The sequence below is a fragment of the Panthera onca genome, chromosome F1 (assembly GCF_046562875.1).
Source record: "Panthera onca isolate mPanOnc1 chromosome F1, mPanOnc1 haplotype 2, whole genome shotgun sequence".
NCBI lineage: Eukaryota > Metazoa > Chordata > Mammalia > Carnivora > Felidae > Panthera > Panthera onca.
Genome location: NC_138355.1, coordinates 46,757,520 through 46,778,091, shown reverse-complemented (window position 1 = coordinate 46,778,091; position 20,572 = coordinate 46,757,520). Strand labels below are relative to the sequence as shown.

At 50.7% G+C, this 20,572-nt stretch overlaps 1 protein-coding gene across 5 annotated transcripts in view; it reads left to right on the top strand.

Moving 5' to 3' along the window:
• The first annotated feature begins 3,337 nt into the window (after window positions 1–3,337).
• The window catches only part of RAB7B (RAB7B, member RAS oncogene family), a 28,295-nt gene continuing 11,060 nt past the window's right edge, over window positions 3,338–20,572 (top strand). Inside the window, exons 1-5 of one of the 5 annotated variants that reach the window (XM_081791922.1) lie at window positions 3,338–3,712; window positions 11,096–11,296; window positions 14,723–14,791; window positions 15,541–15,667; window positions 16,404–16,619. In XM_081791922.1, coding sequence (XP_081648048.1) covers window positions 14,739–14,791; window positions 15,541–15,667; window positions 16,404–16,619 — 396 coding nt within the window. In that variant the 5' untranslated portion in view covers window positions 3,338–3,712; window positions 11,096–11,296; window positions 14,723–14,738. Of the gene's footprint in view, window positions 3,713–6,185; window positions 6,496–11,095; window positions 11,297–14,149; window positions 14,464–14,722; window positions 14,792–15,540; window positions 15,668–16,403; window positions 16,620–20,572 lie in introns of those variants that run through there. The other 4 variants (XM_081791921.1, XM_060644301.3, XM_060644299.3 and 1 more) reach the window with 4 other exon arrangements.

The following is a 20,572-nucleotide window of genomic DNA, read 5'->3' as shown; positions in this document are numbered from 1 at the left end:
GCTCGTCACACAGGGACCAGGCCCACACTCGACAGAGGCAAATCTCAGGCAGGGCAGAAGGGCCTAGAGTAAAAAGGTTTTATGACTTCTCCTCTTAAAACAAAGCACCCAAGGGCCGTGTAAAGACCAACTGGCAGGCAGCATTCCTGTAGGCTGTCTTCTTAAGGGTGATGTCTGTGCAGCGGGCTACCCCAAAGTATTGCACGTGCCTGTGCCAGCCGGGTACCTGTTGGTCCAGGAGCCTGCGTGCCGGAGGCCTGGAGTATAAGTGTGGTGCATAATCTGTGCCTGCAGGAAGGGAGAGCAGTCCGGAGACTGCCCAAGCTAGTTCTGCTCTGAGCACACAGAGCTGTCTCAGGGGGACAGTTCTGTCTCTCAAGACAGAAGTGACACTTTCAGTCTGTGTGGACTGAACTCTGCTGGCCATGCACCTACTTGCCCTGTCAGCTGCAGAGGATTTTCCAAAACGGACCTCTGCTCCTTGTGCTCGTCACATCAGCAGTGTTATCCCCTGAAACTCAGGTCCTCATGTCAGGCCCCATATCCGATACTAGGTCACAAACCTCTCAGCGATGGGCCAAGGGCTCTGGCCAAGCTTCACTGTGCCCTGGGAATTGTTAAAGGGTCACTGGGGCTGCCATAAGCAAGCACCACAAACTGGGAGGCTTAAAACACAGACATTTATTGTCTCGCAGTTCTGGAAGCTAGAAATCCAAAATCGAGGCGTCAACAAGGCCAGTCTCCCTCTGAAGCCTGTAGGGGAGAATCTGCCTCATCTCTTCCTGGCTTCAAGTGATGGCTGGCAATCTGCGGCGTTCTTTGTCTCACAGAGGTGACACTTCAGTCTCTGCCCGTTGCCCCCCGGCATTCTTCCTGTGTGCCTCTGTCTCTGCGTCTCTTCTAAGGACCCCAGATGTATTGCCTAAGAGCCCACCTACTCCACTGTGAGCTCATCTCAACTGAACTGATTGCATTTTCCACAACCCCATTTCCAAACAAGGTCATTCCGAGGCACCGGGGGTTAAGACTTCAACATATATTTGGGGCGAACACAATTCAACCTGTAACCCATGTTTTCCTATTTGATTTGGGGCTTATTAAGGTCCTTCCAGGAACTTTTGGTATTTTCATCTTTCTTCCCTTTCTTCTCTTTGTTTTCCACCCTTGAGAAAAATCTGTACATGAGACAGAGAAGGTTTTATTGCCCTGTTTCCTAAATGGGGAAATTGGAGTATAAAATAATGAAACAGTTTGTCAAACGCAGTAGTGACAGTGGGATCCGTGTCTCCCGCCTCTCATCCCCTGCTTCTAAATTATGCCCCTCCCCCAAGCCCAGGTATTTGTCAGTTTAGGATGTTGCAAGGGTGAGGACAAAAGGTAGAATCTACTCAGTCCCCCTCCACCCCGGTAATATTTACCTTTTAAAATTAAAACACATCGGAGAGCCTGGGTGGCTCCATTGGTTAAGCGTCCAACTTCAGCTCAGGTCATGATCTTGTGGTTCATGAGTTCGAGCCCCGCGTCGGGCTCTGTGCCGACAGCAGGCCTGGATCCTGCTTCGGATTCGATGTCTCCCTCTCTCTCTGCCCCACTCCCTCTCACACTCTGTGTCTGTCTCTCAAAATAAATAAACGTTAAACAAAAATTTTTTTTTTAATTGAAACACATTTGCTGCCTAAGAGTGAGTGGTTGCCGAGTCCAAGGTTGCAGCTTCCTCCTGTCTGCCCCTCTATGGAAATGACGCCCTGCTAAGAGGATTCCAGAGAACCTGCTATTTTTGTACTGGGCATCACCTCCTCTGAGGAGCGTCCCTCTCCTGTTCTACAGGAGCCTGGTGGGCTGGCATATCTGAGTTCCTGTCATCACCACCCGCATTCCAGGGGAGCACGCAGGCCTCAGTCGCACCCATCAGACTGTCTTCCCTGGGAATCTGAGTGTGGAGTGGCCCACAGGGAAGACGGACGTTGGGAGCATGGCAGGCTCACAGAGAGCTAGCCCCCAAGTCCTCGGTCCTCAAGACCGCCACGGCTACCCTGCCTCTGTGCTGCCTGATGTCCAGGTATGTGTATCTCTTGCAACAGCTTCGGTTTTCTCAACTGAGGACACGTGCGTGCGGCACACGCGTCTCCCTCCAGGAGGGCGACCAGATGAGCGTCTTCCTTGCCCTGGGGGTCAGAGGTCTCGGGGGCCTGGAAGGCTGATCCCTTCTCTAAGTGAAGTTCAAGAGCGCGGCTCTGCAGCCTTGGCCGGGCGCTCATCCAGAAGAACGTGTGCTCAGGAGGACAGTAAGGGTAAGGAGACACGTGAGAGCTCACCCCGGGACCACCAGCCTTGGGTGTGTAAAAGACACACAGGCCCAGCCCTCAGGGCCATAACACGCTTCCACTCCTCAACATCGCCTCTTGCTTTTTCACCACTTGGCCAGCTTATGACGTAACACCACCCACTGTAACAGATCAACCCCTGAATCGCAGTGTCTTCCGTCAACGTTTAATTCTCACATGAAGAGCCCAGGGGGAGAGAAGCACGATTCAAGAACACGGGGTTCCCACAGCCCATAGGACCTCGGGGCCATTCTTTCTGTCCCCAGACAGGCAGATCCTGCGAGACGACTCAACAGGCCGGATCTGAAAGCGGCTAAGGCACCAGCAGGACATTTCCTCTTCATCTGTTTAACTTGAGTTCCACGAGGGTGGGAACTCTGTCTGGTTCACCGTTCTATCCATTGGCTAAACCGTACTCCATGACGACACCTATCTACAGGGGCTGGAAGCGCCTTGTAGCGGTGGCCTGGAGGTGTTAGGGGACTTCCGTGAACATAAGTCAGCTCTGCTTCGCCAGGCCTCCGCCTGGGATCTTCTTCTCCCTCCTGCGTCTTAAATGTGGGCCTGTTTCCAGCCTTCTTCTCTCTCCTCTCTCTATCCCCTTCACCTAGGACATGAGGAGCCTCTGCATGGTATGGAGACAACCCCCATGTCGACCTTTTCAGGTAGACAGTTTGCAAATCTCCAACCTCTTCCAATGAACACTTCTTTCTATCTTTGTTTCTCATCCTGCCCTGTCCACCCAGAGCAGTAGCCCGACAACGCATCCATGCACCCGGCAAATATTTATGGAGTCCTAGGTTGGAGTCCTATGGAGTCCTAGGAGTCCTTGGCCTAGGTTCCCTTCCCTAAGGGGGAATTTTTAAAAAATTCCTGAGTCTGAAGCTTGTTTTTAACATGTTATTGGAAAGTTCAGTTCAAAGGAAGCAAGAGAGGGAAAAGGGAAGTGAGGAAGAGAGAGAAGGGAAATAAATGCAAGGAGGTGACTTTCCAAATTGATACAGATTTGCGGCCAGCGCAGCGGTTGCTGGGCTCCCCAGGGAACCTCCTTGAGCAAGGCCGTGTGCGCCGGGGACAGCTCAGAATGGTCCCATGACAAGGTGGTGGGCAGCAGGTGAGTGTGAACTGTCTGCCGATTTCTTCTTTCTCCTGCTCTGTCGGTCAGAGTCTTGCCCGTGGGCACTGAGCCCCTGCACTTCCCATGTGTGTTCCTGGCCTCTCCAGGAGGCTGCTGGGGAGCCAGAACCTCTGTGAATCCACCAGCCCCGGTGCCAGCTTCTTCTCCGCTGGTGCCCTGCTTGCAGGTGCCCTGACCCCTGGTGGTAGCACTCTTGGATGTGAGACCAGGAAAACAGCATGAGCCTTTGCCAGGATTGCTGAAGCCCGAAGTAAGATGAGGGGCTGGGGCTGGGTGGAGTGATGGGGGTCAGGGCCAAGCACCGAGCATGTGCCAGGCACGACAGCTGTGGTCTGGGACAGAAGCATGAACATGACAGGTAGAGTTTGTAGTGAAGAGATAGTGGACACAGGGCCATGAAAAACCAGATTGAAATCTCAGTCCTGTGGGTGGTCAGGCCTGGCTCGGAGCCTCTTTTGTGCACGTCAGCACCTCTTCTTCCCCCATCTAGGGTGAGCCCCGCCCTCGGGCCACTTCTCACATGGAACTTGACCCTCTCCTGCTCCTCTGCTTATCACAATCTGCACGTTTGTCTCTTGTGCATCCTTCAAGCTCCAATTCAAATCCCTTCTTTCCAATCCCTCCTTTTCCTCCTCCAGATCTTCTAAATCCTCACAACCCTGTAGCTGCACTTCTCACATCGTTATTGGCACCGTCTTATTTCACTGATTAATGCAAGTGTCCACCTTGTGTCCCCCAAAGGGTGGGACGCACTCAGATTATTGGATGAATGCATGCAAGAGGGGAAGAAGGAAGGAAGTTCCGCGAATGCCGCGTCAGGGCCTCCCCCACGAGGGAGAGGCTGGCTGCCGTTTTCCACAAAGCATGTGTCAGAGGAAGAGAAGGGAAGTCGCTGACTCTTGCCCCTTTCAGACAGAGGAGATGGGGACTGAAGCCTGGGGCGAGGGGTGGGGGGGCTTTCAAAGGTGTTAAGGGTACTTCTGCAAACACCCCTTAAAACTAGAAGTCTCAGGCCCGTGTTCAGAGGCTATAAGGACTAGGCGAGGGTAGTTCCTTTCCCTTCCCCAAGAGTGCCCACAGCACCAGACCCCTGGCTGGTGACTTCTCCCTGTTCTCTGCAAGGGGCTCAAGTTAGCCTCTACAGCTCTATAGGGGTTTGTCCCCATTCATTCTCTCCCTCTCTCTCCCTCTCCCTCATTCCGCCTTCTCTCTCTCTCTCTCTCTCTCTCTCACACACACACACACACACACACATTCATCTAAAACCTGGTCTCGGGGGGCCTGGGTGACTCAGCCAGTTAAGCATCCAACTCTTGATTTCAGCTCAGGTCACAATCTCATGATCTCACTGACAGCACAGAGCTTGCTTGGGATTCTCTCTCTGTCTCTGTCTCTGTCTCTTTCTCTCAAAATGAATAAATAAACATTAAAAAAATAAATAAAATAAAACCTGGTCTCAGAAAAGTAGAAGAATATGGGAGGGGATCCGATTCTAAGGGCGACAATTTAAAAACAAATCGGCCGTCCCAAACCAGTGGTTATCTGATGGTGGGCTGGTGCACCCTCTCCCAAGTAAGCAAAGAGTAATATTCTAGGAAAACATGCCCTGGAGTTCTTCCAGCTCGGCGCGGCCTGGTCAGCGGGCGCCTCACAGACATCATCGTGCCCCGCTCCGGGCACCTGCGAATCGGAGCAGGGGAGTGAGGGTCAACTGGAGCTTTTGTTTCACTGACACCTCCTTACCGAGGTCTGTCCCTGGCACCGCGTGTGGCCGAGCATGGGGTTCAAGGTTACTCGCTCTGCCCTTGAGGGATGTCTGGTCCCACTGACCAGCCAGACGTAGACGATAGCCGTGAGACAGCACCAGAGACTCAAACATGAGGAAATGCTTGCTGACAGTGAGGGTGGTTAAGGGAGTGGACCACCACGGGGGAAAGGCCCCTCTCAGAAGGAACATGGGGATGGAGGGCTGAATGCAGTGCATTACAAGCCTTAAGGGGAGCCCTTGGGATCTGGTAACCCATTTCATTCGGGCTCATCTGCACTCACTTTATTTCCAAAAAAGAAAAAAAAAAAACCCTCACTTTATTCCCCTTTTATCTGCCAACCATTGTTACTCGGGGCATGGTTCCAGGCACCTCAAAGGGATATGAGACTCAGCCTTATGCTCACGCTGCTGACAATCACTGTAGTCTCTTAAGAACTTCAGGCCGAGCCACACGTTTTCATCCGAGAGGACGGGGAGATGCCAGGACTTGTCTCCCATCTCACAAGACTGGGTGTGTGTGTGTGTGTGTGTGTGTGTGTGTGTGTGTGTGAGTTGGTGGCAGTGTGCTATGATGTGGTGTGTGTACAGTATTAGGGTCGGAACAAGGCATGAGGACCGTCTCCCCGCCAGGCTGGTGGTGGCACCGAATCTAATGCACATGTGGGTCTAACGCCTCAACAAACAAAAGGTTCCCTTCACTGGGTGGCCTCCAGCGGCCCAGGCAGAAGTCCCGAAAACCAGCTGGAGGCTTTGCGTGGTGCCCCCAAACCTGCGTGTCGCCTTGCAGGCTGTGACCCGCACACTTCCACGCCTCGAACCTTCCACTCCTCGTTCCCCTGGGGCCAGCTTCCCAGGAAACCCAATTCTCACAGGGGTGCCCTTGAAGGCTGTAACCCACACACTTCCACACCTCGAACCTTCCACTCCTCGTTCCCCTGGGGCCAGATTCCCAGGAAACCCAATTCTCACAGGGGTGCCTAATCGAGTGAGCTCTGAAGCCAAGCTTCCCATTCCACCCCACCCCCTCCACCCACACAGCTGAGCTCACCCGGCCCAGCCTCTTTTGCAACTTTCCCAAGTCTGTGCACGAGAGGGAGAGGAGGAAAACAGAAGGAAGTAGCTTGGCCTCAATAAGCTCTTCTGCTCCAGAGCCTTTTTCCTCTGAACCGGCTGAGACCTTTGCTCTAAGAGGAGACCCCCAGACTCCGAGAGAGAGAACGGCCCACCTGCCCTCAGGGGAGGCCAGATGCTAAGCAGCCACAGCCGTAAGTGCCTTGAAAGTTTTTCTCAGTTCTTTGGTCTGTCCCAGCAAGCCCTAGAGGTATTTGGGTTTGGAGAGGGAGGTGGGGAATGGAGGCAGGGATGAGGCTAAGAATCTGGCAGCCGCGGGGCTTAGATCCAACCCGGAAACCCCCCCACCCCACTGCCCACCAGGGAAACTCCCAGGGCATGGCAGCGAGCCAGGTGGAAGGGACTTCCCCGCCCAGCCCAGCCCAGCCTGGGTTGCTGGGGCCCAGGCTCCCGGCTCTGCACGGGCCAACAGTCTCAGCGAGAGGACACTGCCACTGGCTCAGCAGAGGAAGGCCAGCCAGCACCCGAGGTCGCCTTGCCACATCGACAGGGCACCTCCTTGGGTGGAACCCGTTGGCCAAAGCGTCTCATTGGGGAAGGAGAAACTCCTAGAGTAGAAAAGTGTCCTTTTGTCCTAAATCATAAATATGTCTCCTGGCACAGCTCTGCTGTGCTAGGCAAGCCAGTCAACAGAGTTGGACAGATCTGGGTTCTGGTCTCAGCTTGCCACTAGCTAGCTGTTCTTGACTCAGGAATCCACTGGACTGTGATGGCATTTTATAACCTGCAGGGTGCCCTAGAATTGCCAGGCAGCGTGCATTTATAAAAATAACTTCTCTGAGCTCATCAGTCAATGCCCCACCACACAAGTCCCATGGAAATAGTAACTTGTCTGTACCCTCAGACCTACGTAGTGCGGACACATAGTAGGCATATAGTACCCATGCTGGATGGATGGATGGACAGATGGATACATGGATGGATAGACAGGTGGATGAATGGATAGGTGGATGGATAGATGGGGATGAATGAATGACTGTTTATTGAAGATTCAATATTCCCAGCATGGGTCAGGCTTTACGGAGGGATAGAGAGGTGGGAGGCACTTTCTTGTCCTCTGGGCACTGAGAGTCTACTTGGGGAGACAGGACTAATACTTCCAAAGAACTTAAAGAACATGAGCGCTGAGCCTCCTGAAACCAGAGCTATGGACACACGTCCTGGAGGGGAGCAGGTCTAGACCTGCTAGGATTTAGGAGGGCAAGGCAGAGTCGTGAGCCTTCCCACAGGGCAATAAAGCTTCGTGCTCCATAGATCATTTATTTTCAAAGACAAACTTTATTCCCACGACTGTAAATCCCATTATTTTTAGGGTGGATGCATTTGTCGTTTTCCAAGACGTGGTAGCGGGGAGGAGAGGCACTGAAAGTGGGGTAGATGGGAGCAAAGCGGGGAGACTGCCTGCCTCAGGATTCTCATCTGCCCCTGCTCACTGGTCTCCCTCATCCTTCTTCCTTGTCAGCAGAAATGACACCTCGCCTTACCAGCGAGGCCGAAGATTGTACCTGGGTCCCGGTTGGGGCCAGTGGGGGAGGGAGAGAAGGGAAGTAGGATGGTGAGAGCAGACCAAGTCCAAGGGCTCGTGTAAGACTGGCCCCCAAACCCTAGGGTGGTGTATGTGTATGCGCACACGGGTGCGTGTGCCTGTGTGTGTGCGTGCACGCACGTGTGTGTGCCCAGGGGCATCAACCCAGGCTTTCTTGCTCCTAGGGACTGAGCTACACCGTAACTTTGGCAGGTGGGCAGGACCAGGGCTCCAGTCTTAGAAGGACTACCAGGCAACAAGGGGAGAGGAGTTAGTCACATGCAGTGGGGGCTGAGTCGCCTGCAGATTCTGGTCTGGGTGGATCGGGGCTGGCTGAAGGCAGGGCCCTGCGTTCCAAGCCTGCTTGTCACTGTTATTTAACAGTAGAGGGTGGTGACTCAGCCTGGCCTCTAAGAGGATGCCCTGGTTTGAAGCATCTGAGGTAGCTGGGTGGGCGGGAGGAGGCTTAAAAAGACAGCTATGGCCGAAGTCCAGCCAAGGGCAGGGCCCAGAGACGTGGGAAGGGACTTCAGCCACCGTCTGAAACCTACACATGCCTCCTCGGTGAGTCCAACCGGTGTCTGCCACCAAGCTGCCTTCCCTCGCCGGTGACAGTTCTGGACACCCCCTTGTTGCTGCTAGGGGGCAAGGGATGCCTAGGGGGTCCTGGGACCCAAGGGCCAGGCTATTTTAAGTAGCAGCCTCAGCAAATCCTTCCCCTTCTGAGAGTCTGCAGTAGGGGTAGGGGGTCTGCAGCAGCAGCATGCTGGAAGGGCACATCCAGGGGAAGGGGACTAGGGTGGTAGTGGGGTAAAGGGAGCTCAGAGTCAAGGCCAAGGCGAGTCACAAGGATCCGAAGAAGAAAGAGTCAAGAAACACCAAGGAGAAGACATTAAACCTCAGAAGGGCTGGCATGTAGCAGAGGAAGATTGCATGTTCTCTGTGGCCCCAGGAGAAATCCACCCCTAGTGGAGGGAAGAAGCTCTATGGGAGCAGATCCAGCTCCGTCTTTCCATGAACGAGGTCGAGATGGCTCAAGCCCCGGGTGGGGGATCGAAGAAGATGATCTTTGGGGTTCCTCCTACCGCGTGCTGGAGCAGGCTCCACACTGGTAGCTTGAAATCCACCACGGTGGGAGTATCTACCCCACAGAAAGTGGCAGGTGCTACCAATCAGATCTCTGCCCCGCCCCCATGCAACTAGTAACCATTCATCTGGGTCTTCCCCCATTGGAAGAGCCTTTTGTGCTATCAGAAATGACACATGCCCCCCTGCAGAATAAGCCACAGCCACAAGTGATGCCCACTTCACCATGAGGGAGCCGACTCACCAAGGTCAAGCAACTCACCCAAGGTCACAAATGTATGGAGGTAGAATAAGCACGCTGACTCCAAAACTCATGATCACTCCCTGGTACGAGATGACCTCCCTCTCCTGCCCCAGACACCAAAGTGATTTGTCTTGTCAGGACATCACACTCAGATGACTTGGGGTTGTCATCCACCCATGTGCTCTTTTTAAAGGAACTTTAGGGGGTGCCCGGGTGGCTCAGTCGATTCAGCGTCCAACTTTGGCTCAGATCATGATCTCGTGGTTCACGAGTTCAAGCCTGGCGTCGGGCTCTGTGCTGACAGCTCAGAGCCTGGAGCCTGCTCCCCCTCTCACTCTCGGTCTCTCTCTCTCTCTCAAAAATAAATAAACATTAAAAAAAAATAAAGAAATGTTAAGTTTCTTTAAGTACATTTGATACTGTTTCATTATGTAACGACTAAGCCTTGTGTGACAAATGTTAACACAAGACATATATAAAATAAAACAATAGCCCCTAGCTTCTCATCTACCTTTCCCTACCTCTTATTAATCATTTAGTGTGTATCTATCCACAACTTTCTGTGTATGCAGGACAAGCACAAATAGGATATTAACTATGCAGCCACGCAAGCAAGGTTGTTGTTTGCTTTTACGCAATCGAGATCATGCTGTACAAAACATTCAGGGATGTTCTCTTTTACTTAAATTATTATCACTTTTTTTCTACTTCATTACTCCACTCTTTGTTTTTCTTGATCGTTTACATGTTTATTTATTTATTTTGGGAGAGAAGAAGAGCGAGTGGGGGAGGGGCTGAGAGAGTGCGGGAGGGAGAAAGAACCCCCAGCAGGCTCCGTGCTGTCAGCGCAGAGCCCCATGCAGCCTCCATCTCACAAACCGTGAGATCATGACCTGAGCTGACATCAAGAGTCGGATGCTTAACGACTGAGCCACCCAGGCACCCCACTTCACTCTTTTTAAAGCCACCTGGTATCCCAAAATCTGAATGGATCATAATTTATGTAGAGAACCTCCTATTGATGGACACTTGGGTTACGACAATGTCTTTGTACAAAGGTATGTTTGAGCATAGGTGCGTTCTGAGGGTAGATGCCTAAAATTAGACTGTGGCCCGTGCGTATCGAACTTTGCTACTGTCAACTTTCCCTCCCAAAAAGGCTGTGCTATTCATAGCCTATCAACAATACATATTAGTGCTTCCCCTATACACTTGCCAACACTTAATTTCACCATCAGTCCTTTTAATTTGTGCCACTCTCTGGAGGTAAAAAAAAAATGGTATTTTTAAACTTTGTATGTCTCTAAAAATTAGTAAGGTTGAGTATCTTTTCGAAGCTGATGGCTTTTCATTCATAAGACTTCTGGGTTGCGTATTCATATTCCTTGCCCACTGTTACGTTGTATATTATCTTTGATTATCTGCAGAGAGCTTCCCAGGTAGTGGATATTGATCCTCTGTTATATGCACACTCTCTACCCGCCCGCCCTCACCCCACTTCCCCTTCATAAGCACGTTGGCCGCGCTGTCCCATGTCAAGCCCACGCCACCCAGCCCCGGAGCCTCTCTGACAGGGGCACCTGGTGGCAGGCGTGTGATCTTCATCCTAGTTTTACGGAAGAGACAGTAGAATGAGCAGGTGAGGGTGTGGTCTACGGAGTTAGGCCTGGATTCCAAACCTAGCTCCTAATCCGGGTCCTACCACTTCTAGTCTGTGTTTTTAGACAGGAACAATTAAACTCCCCTAGACACCTGGTTCTTGAGTGGTAAAATAGAGACCTATGGTGTCAGTCCGGCAAGCTCGTTTTGTGTGCTAACAATCGTCATAAAACAGCTAACATTTCTTTCTTTTTTTTTTTAATTTTTGTTCATTTTTGAGAGAGAGCACGTGGGGGAGAGGCAGAGAGAGGGAGACAGAGGATTTGAAGCCGGCTCTGTGCTGACAGCAGCGAGCTCGAGGTGGGACTGGAACTCACGAACTGCAAGACCATGATCTGAGCCGAAGTCGGACACCCAACCGACTGAGCCACGCAAGTGCCCCCGAAAGAGCTAACATCTCTTGAACCTTTAATTGCGGCCGGTAAATATATTATAATAATGTATTGTCTGCGTTAAACATATTATAATAATGTATTCATTCATTTAACCTCACAATGATATGCATAGTTTTGTTTGCACATTCACAAAGTCCTCTATGCAGTGCTGGGCGGAAAACATGTTAGAGGATAGCGTGAGCATAGATATGACTCCAGCATGGCAGCTTGTGTGTGAACACATTCCCCTCCAACTAGGCTGGCCAAATCTTGACCTTGGTGGTCAATCCTCACACAACAGCTCTTGTTCCGCAGACCCGTTCCCTCGGCTCCCGTTCGTACCTCTTGTCACTTTGGCCACCTTTCTCTCCATCTCCTCCAGCTCTGCTAGGGTTTTGTCAGTCCTCACCAAACGGGAGCCCAGCACCCCAGATCCCATGCACATAGATTCCATGGGCTCAAACTCAAGAGGTCAGGAGGCAACGTGGCACAGAGGAGCCTCCTGCAAACGCTGGAGGCCTTCCATGCAAACGCTGGCTCATCCCTGTACTACCTGTATGGCCTTGGATGAGATATGAATGACTTGGCTTCTCTGAGTCTCAAGACTCATCTCATAAGGCTACTGGGAGGGTTCTCGAAGCAATCAGAGGACGCAGAGCAGCCCCTGCAGGTACTCCGTCAGTGCTGATTCCTTCCCCACTGGTCCCTGCCTCCCTTTGGTCCTGACTCCCTTTCTAAGGGCACTGCATTGGCTTTTAAAACTAGGTTGGAATCTTGTACCAAAGACATTAGGAAAGAGCTCACCATGGCTCCCACTCCCCTTCTGAGCAGTAACTGATGCTTGAAGACATGTACCTTTCACAAGCTTCTGAGCCACTTCTCCCTTGGCTGGTTTCCCTGTGGGCAGTGACACCCAAGACAAAATGCCAGCCCTGGATAATACCTTGAATTATCTTCCTCTGCCTGTCTGGAGCAAAGAGAATGGTTGCTGAATGAATGAGAGGACCGAGTCCTTGGTCGGACCTCCAGGACCCACCTTAAATCTTACCTCTTCTCCCTGCTTTCCTATCTCCATACCCTTCGCTTCACCCTTCCAAACCATCCACCCTCTCCATTCACCTGTTCTCAGGGTTTTGATTACTTCATCCCCTCCCTCTGAAATATCACCCCCCGCACAACCACATGTCTCCTTCCTTCAGGGCTTCTCTCCCACCCCTGAATTCCCCCAGCACTTTCTCTGTGCCTCTGTTGGGACGCTTTATGCTTTGTCTTTGGTGTAATCACTCAGCCTGTGCCTTCTCCCATGATGACTCCTTAGGGTGGTTTCCTATTTGCTCCATTTTTGTGCTCGTGCTTGTGTCTAGTGCAGGGCTTTGGAATGCAGTGACCGTGTCGGGATTTTTTGAAGGACTGTCGCGGATTACCACGAAGAGGTCTTGCCCATCATGCCAAGCCAGCCCTCCTGGGTTACCGCAGAAGGTCCAGTGACACCAGCTCTGGCTCTTCGGACAAACAGCTCTGAGCCGAGCCTCAAATCACCCTGGGGCCACGACATGGCTCGTGGAGGGGCACTAACCGCCCTACGCCCCTGGGGCCTAGGCACCCCCGGGCAAGGCCCTTGTGGCCAGTGAGTTAGAGCTCCAGTTGATAAAGTATTTTTCAACCAGAAGGGACCTTGAGTCTTTGGTGCCCAACTTGCTCATTCTCTAGTTGGAAAGCCAACACTCAGAGAGGGGAAGTAAATGATCCAACGTCACACGGTGGCAACATGAGAGAATTAGAACCAAGGCCTCAGAACATCTTATTTTGAGCTTTTTCCAGGACCTTAAGGAAACTCAAACTGACCTTTTTGACACCTCAGCCAGGCTGAGTCAGATCAAGGTTTGCTCAGCATGCCTACCTGCTCCGTCCAAGTCTGGAGCACTCAGGAGTTGGGAACTGTATACACATACGTGTGCACGTAAGGGTAGAGCCAAAGAGCCAGTTAAGCACAATCCCCTGCAACAGTTTTGCCTTAGCTTGTTGAGAAATAATAATAATATGGGGCGCTCAGTTGGTTGAGCGTCTGACTTCAGCTCAGGTCATGATCTCACAGTTCGTGGGTTTGAGCCCCGCATCGGGCTCTGTGCTGACAGCTCGGGGCCTGGAGTCTGCTTCAGATTCTGTGTCTCCCTCTCTCTCTGCCCCTTCCACACTCTCATTCTCTCTCTCTCTCTCTCTCTCTCTCTCTCTCTCAAAAGTGAATAAACATCAAAAAAACCTTTTTAAATAATCAATATGTACATGTATATGTAAAATGCATACATGCATATATACATGTTTCTTTCTTATAGGAAAGAAACAAATTATTTCTTACAGGAACAATACCTGTTTGACATGTGTGTTATTTAAAAATGGCCTGGAGCCTGTTTCCGATTCTGTGTTTCCCTCTCTCTCTGGCCTCCCCCGTTCATGCTCTGTCTCTCTCTGTCCCAAAAATAAAAAAAAAATAAAAATAAATAAAAAGTTGAAAAAAAAAATGGAACATACTAAAAAGCACAGAGAACAAATGTTAAATTGTATAATTTCCCTACCACACAGAATCAACCACTTAAGTTTGTTGTATATTTATTCCTAGGCTTTTTTCTATGCAAGTAGGAACTCATTTTCATATATGTGATGGTATCGTATATACAGTGCAGTGTCTTCTGTCTTCTTTTAGACCCTATGGCATGAGCATTTTCCCACATTAGTATGATAGTCTCCAAAACTCCATGTTAATAGTCTATTGTGTGCCATGATTTATTTAACCACTTCTTTGTTGTTGGATGTTTATAAATAATACTGTGAAGAACATTCTTGAACCAGAATCTTTGCCTGCATCTCAGATTATTTCCCCAGGACAAATTCCTAGAAGTGGACGGCAGGAACATTTTTAAGGCTCTCAATACTTGCTGCCAACTAGCTTTCCAGAAACATGTACCAATTATACCCCCACCAGCTGCATTAAAGAAGAGCCTTTTGATTCTGTGATTGCAGCAACACCTCGGGCTGGGGGAGGGGCGCTCTCCCATCCAGAGCCTCTCGGGCAGTCCTGACAATGGACCCCTTGTCCTGCCCCCATCTCCTCTTCCCGCACTGCTCTCCACCCCTGGCTGCTGGTTTGACTGTCCTCGAGGCCTCTGTTCAACCCCGTGCGGTCTTCTTGGCGCTCCGGGCTGCCTCCAAGAACAGGGTTGGTGATGCTGAAGAGTGAGAGATGTGCCTGTCCTGTGGGGCCACCACACTTCCAGCCTTGGGGAGGCCCCGAGGGGAAGCTGAGGGAGGGCATCAGCATTGCTGGTCCCCTATCTCCTTTGGAGAACAGCCCCACCTGAGTCCCGGGCCCAGAGCAGTGATCTGCACATCAAGGAAGGGAAAGTAGAGGCCAGCCTCAGTGACAATGGCCACACGGGACTCTGGCCAGCATGCAGACGACTTCTGTTTCCCTACAGGCTCCGAAGCCCCTCCATGAATCCCCGGAAGAAGGTGGACCTGAAACTCATCATCATCGGAGCCCTGGGGTGAGTAAGCCAAGATCAGCTCAGGGTGTGGGGATTGGGAAGCAGCCCCCTACCCAAGGGCAGTGAGGCCTCCTGCATATTTCCCACCGGCCATGGGTCTCTCTCTGATTCAGAGTGGCATCAGGGAGGAGAGATGGGCAAAAGAGGCTGGGAGTCGGGATGTCTGGTTACTGGTCCCAGGTCTGCCCTAACTCTGCAGTGACTAGCTATGTGGATTAGACAAACCACTTGGCATCCGTCTGTCCTCCCACCTCTGTCAAATATAGGAAAGGCCTGACCTGTGGGACGCTCCACTCTCTGCAAACTTCTCTCCTCATTCGGACTGGTCCCTACTTCTAATGTTTATTCATTTTTGAGAGAGAGAGAGAGAGACAGAGACAGAGCACGAGCGGGGGAAGGGAAGAGAGGGAGACACAGAATCGGAAGCAGGCTCCAGGCTCCGAGCTGTCAGCACAGAGCCCAACATGGGGCTCGAACCCACGAACCGTGAGATCATGACCTGAGCCGAAGTCCGACACTTAACCAACTGAGCCGCCCAGGCGTCCCGGACTGATCCTTACTTCTAGAGTCCATTCACTGATCCCTTACTGCTCACTGTGGTCCTTGGACTGCAAATGTTAGAAATTCAGAATCACAGAGAGGTGGCAGCGAGAGGCGCATGGCAAGATTCTGAGAAGAGTCCGGGTGTGCGTGTGTGTGTGTGTGTGTGTGTGTGTGTTGTTCACATGTGTTTGGGTTTTTTTCTTCAGTGTGGGGAAGACCTCCCTCCTCCACCAGTATGTGCACAAGACGTTTTACGAGGACTACCAGACCACACTGGGGGCCAGCATCCTCTCCAAGATTATCATACTGGATGACACAACTTTGAAGCTACAGGTAAGCTGCTCTGCCTCTCCCTCTTCAGCCCGCGTACCTGACATCATCCCACATTCCCTAGATGGCCACTCGCACAGCCGTGTGCACCAGGAACTACAACGGTCTAGAGCAGAGATAAGCAAACTTCAATTCATGGGCCAGATGTGCTCCACGACCTGTTTTTACAAATACAGTTTTATTAGAACATAGCCATGCCCATTTGTTTACTTATGGTCTATGACTGTTTTTGCACTACAAAGGCAGAGTTGAGTAGTTGCAACAGACAGTTAGGTCTACAAAGCCTAAAATATTTACTACGTGACCCTTCAAGGAAAAAGAAATGCTGATCCCTGATCTGGGGCGGGGGGCGGGGGTGGGGAGGAAGGCTAATCCAGATGTTGGGAGGCCTTATTCCTAGTCGCAGGTTCACTGGAAAAGTTGGTAAGTGACCTTGGGCAAGTCATTCCCAGGGTCCAAATCTATCAGGTGAGAATAACTGTGCCTGTCTTGATGGCCCAGGGGGAACGTGAGAGCTCAGATGTTAAGTGCTCTTGGGTTGCTAAATGACAGTGCGAAGATACTGTCACGAACACGGGCAACAGGGTTGAGTTGCCCGTGCTTGAAAGGACCACAAGCACCTGTGCCAAGGCTGTCTGCTTCCTGCCCAGAAAAGGACACTTTGACATCATGGCACCCAGCTGGGCCTACCTCCAGGCACTCATCACAGCCCAATGGGGCGGCTGCTCTTCCCCTCCAGATCTGGGACACGGGTGGACAGGAGCGGTTTCGCTCCATGGTGTCCACATTCTACAAAGGCTCTGATGGCTGCATCCTGGCTTTCGATGTCACCGACCTAGAGTCTTTTGAAGCACTGGATACCTGGCGGGGTGACGTCCTGGCCAAAACGATTCCGATGGAACCGTCCTACCCCATGGTGGTGCTGGGAAACAAGATTGATCTCGCAGACCGGCAGGTACCAGTCATACTTTCGTTCATCCACCAAACATTACGTGAGCACCTACTCTGTGCCAGGCACCGTGGTCGGTCCCACACATAGGGAGCTGAATCAGGCACAGTCCTTACTTTAAGAATGTTGCAGCCTAGTAGTGCATACAGACACTTGAAAAACGCCTACGATACATTACGGTAAATAAAATGACGGAGATATACCTTGGATATTTGGCGGCCACAGGGAATGGGCATTTACTCAAACCCAGAATATAGGAAGGGCTTCCGAGGGGAGGTGGGTTCCAGGCTGAAGAAACAGCATGAGCAAAGGCAAGAAATAGCATGCTGTGACTTGAGAAGTGAAAGCAATTTTGTCTAGAGACAGGAAGTGGAGGAATTAAGGCATCAGCCGTAGGCAGGTGGAATTTGAATTTACCTGTAAAACAGTATTTCTACCCAGGGTCAGGTAGGGGATCACAGTTATCAATTCTTGAATCTGTAAATTTTCTGGGAAAGTAGTAATATGTCTTTTTATTACCATGGGCATATATTGGATTATCTGGCTATTCAATGGCAAGCAGTCTGCTCCATGGCTGCAGGGACCCCACTCGTGTAGGTATTTATTTACCACTGCAGTAGCATTGATTAGAGCTCTTTCCTTATTGCCTACCAATGAGAAAACAATAGAGGCAGACTTAATTTGTAAAAGATGCTCTTGTGCCAAACAAACCTAAAATGACACCAAAAAGAACCATTTGAACAAGATTGTCTTAGTGTTTCGAATAGAGAAAAGGAATGAGGAACTGAGCCATCATATTTGAACTATGTTTTCACAATGGTTCAAATAGAGAAAAGAAATAGAACTGAGGCATTATTTGGAATGATGGATGGATGGATGGATGGATGGGTGGATGGATGGATGGTTGGATGGACGGACGGATGCATGCATGCATGAGGTTCTGACTTTTTCTCAGTGAAATCAGAGGCACCATCTTCTGTTGAGCAGGAAGCGAAAGAGGACCAAGTAGAAGTATCAAGACTCATAGCAAAGCTCTGCCATTTACTCTGGAGAGCAATCAAGGACAAAGACAAGAACAGATGGGTGACCCTAGGGGCTCAGCTGAAGGAGGAGACCAGGAGTTGGAGCTGGTGTCTGGATTGTTTTTCCCCAGCAGCCATGTATGGAGTGAGAGCCAGGAACAAGGGACCTGGGACTAAGGTTCTTCCAGACGAGAGTAGCTGAAGAATAGAGGTGTGGGGGCACTGACAAGCCACCCAGGAAAGAAGAGAGCCAGGGGAAGGTTTGGAGGAACAGCAGCTAGCTGCAGTGTCCAAGGCAGAAGGGCAGGACAGAAGGAGTGAGGACAGGTGGAGGTGGAAGGGAAGGAGACTGTGTCACCGAATGGGAGACCAGATTTGATATTTGACAGAGGTCCTGGGTCAGGCCCTGGGAAGAAGAGACTGAAGTGGAGAAAAGATGCATTCTGTTGGAGGGGCAGGGGAGGCTACCTTGAGAGGTGGAGACAACAGGATTAGCACGGAAACAAGCAGGATGGAAAGAGCCAGTGATAACACGAGGGGTGGAGGGGACCATCCACGCCTCAGGGGAGGAGCTTTGCTCTGCAGAAAGAGAGGAAGAAGAGAGATTTGAAGGCACCAGGGAGGCCCCAGCCAAGCTCATCGCCATCTCTGGGGTCTGCGGTGAGCAGGGTGTAGACACAGCCCCCACGGGAGAGGGCGACAGGAGGAACAGAGACTCCAGGAAAAGCCAGGGCTCAGCCAGGACAGGGAGGTGACAGAGGACCCTGGAGGAGGGAAGCGAGGGGAGTTCGTCTTTCCACAGGGCAGCCCCGGGACGGGGACTGGTAGAGTAGGCATCAGCAGAGGTGGGGAAAACGCTAAGCAATAATGAAATGAGGGCAGGGAAGTAGACAGGAGGAACCGTGAGTGAGGAGAGGTGACGCCGGGACACCACTGCCCTCCAATGTCCTTGTTTTGCCCCAGCTTAGCAGAGGGCTTGGGGAACAGAGAAGGCCAGCCGGGAGGCATGCTCTGGGCTCACTTGAACAGAGGTGAGCGCATACGAGCCTAGCCGAGAGCTACCTGAAGGAGCGCCTTCTCTGGGCTCAAGTCTGTGCTTGCCCTGGGCCAGCTCCAGGGTCCTCGTCTGTGAGGTGCAGACCAGACACAGATTCCATGAGGTGGCTGGGGACTTAAAGGAAATGATGGCTATGAAGCATTTGGCAAACTTAGCCCACAGAAACCATCGTTACCTTCCCTCTTGCGTTCTCCAAGGGATGAGCTGGGAAAACACAGGAGTTTTTCTCACTTAATAAAAAGGAGATAAATGTTTAAAAGTCTACTGCTAGATTTAGGATGAGTAAAAAGTTCTGGAGTTGGATGGGGATGATGGTGACACAGCAACGGGAATATGCTTTAATGCCACCAAACTGTGCACTTAAGCATAGTTAAAATGGCAAATCCTGTGTTTATGTAGGTTTTAGAACAATAATATATATATATATATATATATATCTCACCAGAATGATTTTAAAGAAATTGCTGACTTTGATTTTTTTTAAATCCCTATTCCTTCTACAGAAGGCAATAGTGAAAAAATACTAGTTTGCTAGAAAGAACAGTTCTGCAAATACCTATGCTATGAGGGATTTATTCACTAGGATGTGAATCCTTTGCTCTATGTTCAGGAAGGCAGTTTCTGACTGATCACTGATTCATAACATGGGGATTATATTTTCTGAAATAAGTCTCAGTTATTTTTGGTAGTGGTTTCAGATGTATTTGACACACTAATGTTAACATTCATACAATTGATCGCTTAAAATGCGTATGAGATGCAAAACATCATAAATAAAATTATGCGAATTGAGCTAGTTTTGTCAAACATTTGGCCTCTGATGAACAAGCAGTTAACAGGAGAAGCAAAATGTTAATAGTATATATCGTCAGCCCAAAGCCAAATTAACAGAAGGAAAGCTTTCAAAAATTTCCTATTTCCCAAGTCCCCAAGTACCACACCCTGAGTTTATTTCCACAGTCAGAGCCTAAATTATAAAGAGCTATTATTTTATAAATAAATAAAGGACAAGATGACTGAGACAATGATGAAATTGTAACAAGATTTGGAAGCAAATAGTGAAAAGCGCTGTCTGGGTGGCTTTCTTCCCAGGCCCGCTTGCTGGGGTTCAGTTTGGGAGAGGAGAAGGGGCATCCAAAAAGAATGTTAATTTGCAACATAATCTCAACTGACATTTTGGAGCGCGACTTAATCATTCCATATAAACCCAACAGAGAAAGATCGGGGACAAATGAGATAAAACATCTGTCACAACCAGGCACCAGACAGGCCCAGTCACTGTCCAGTGGGAGAAAAGGGAGCGGAGATCAGCGGGTTGCAGGTGCAGCCTTGTCCCCCCAGCTCTGTTGCCGGGTGACCTTGGGCACTAATCCGGGCATCTGCTTCTCGTGCCATGAAGTATAAAAGATCTCCCTGCATCCTGGAGAAGCAGAGTCCTTTGGCTTCTTTTCACTTGACTATGGTTTTTACTGCAACCCCAGAACATCAGTGATGTGCTCAGCAAAATGCTCATCACCTGGTGGGGGTGGAGGGTGGGCAGGGGGAAGGCACAGTGAAAAGCCTGAGTCCAGTCCTCACACTTAAGGACTTTAAAAGATAGGAAGCCCTTTGCATTTCTAAGGCCCCGTCAAGGTACAGCGTGTTAATTTCTAATACTTATTTGTGGGTTACCCTTGACGCTTCCTCCAAAGAGTTCAGAATGTTCCTGAGCTGTGAACCTTCTTGCCTGCTCACCAGGCCTTGGGCATCTGTGCTCCATGGAAGGGAGCAGTCCTGGCCAATTCTGGACCCCTCCCCATAAAGGCAGGAAGGTCTTGGAGATCAGAAGCCGAGACTAAAAGGCCTGGGGTTTCCCCCCAGAACCCAGGCACGGGGTATGG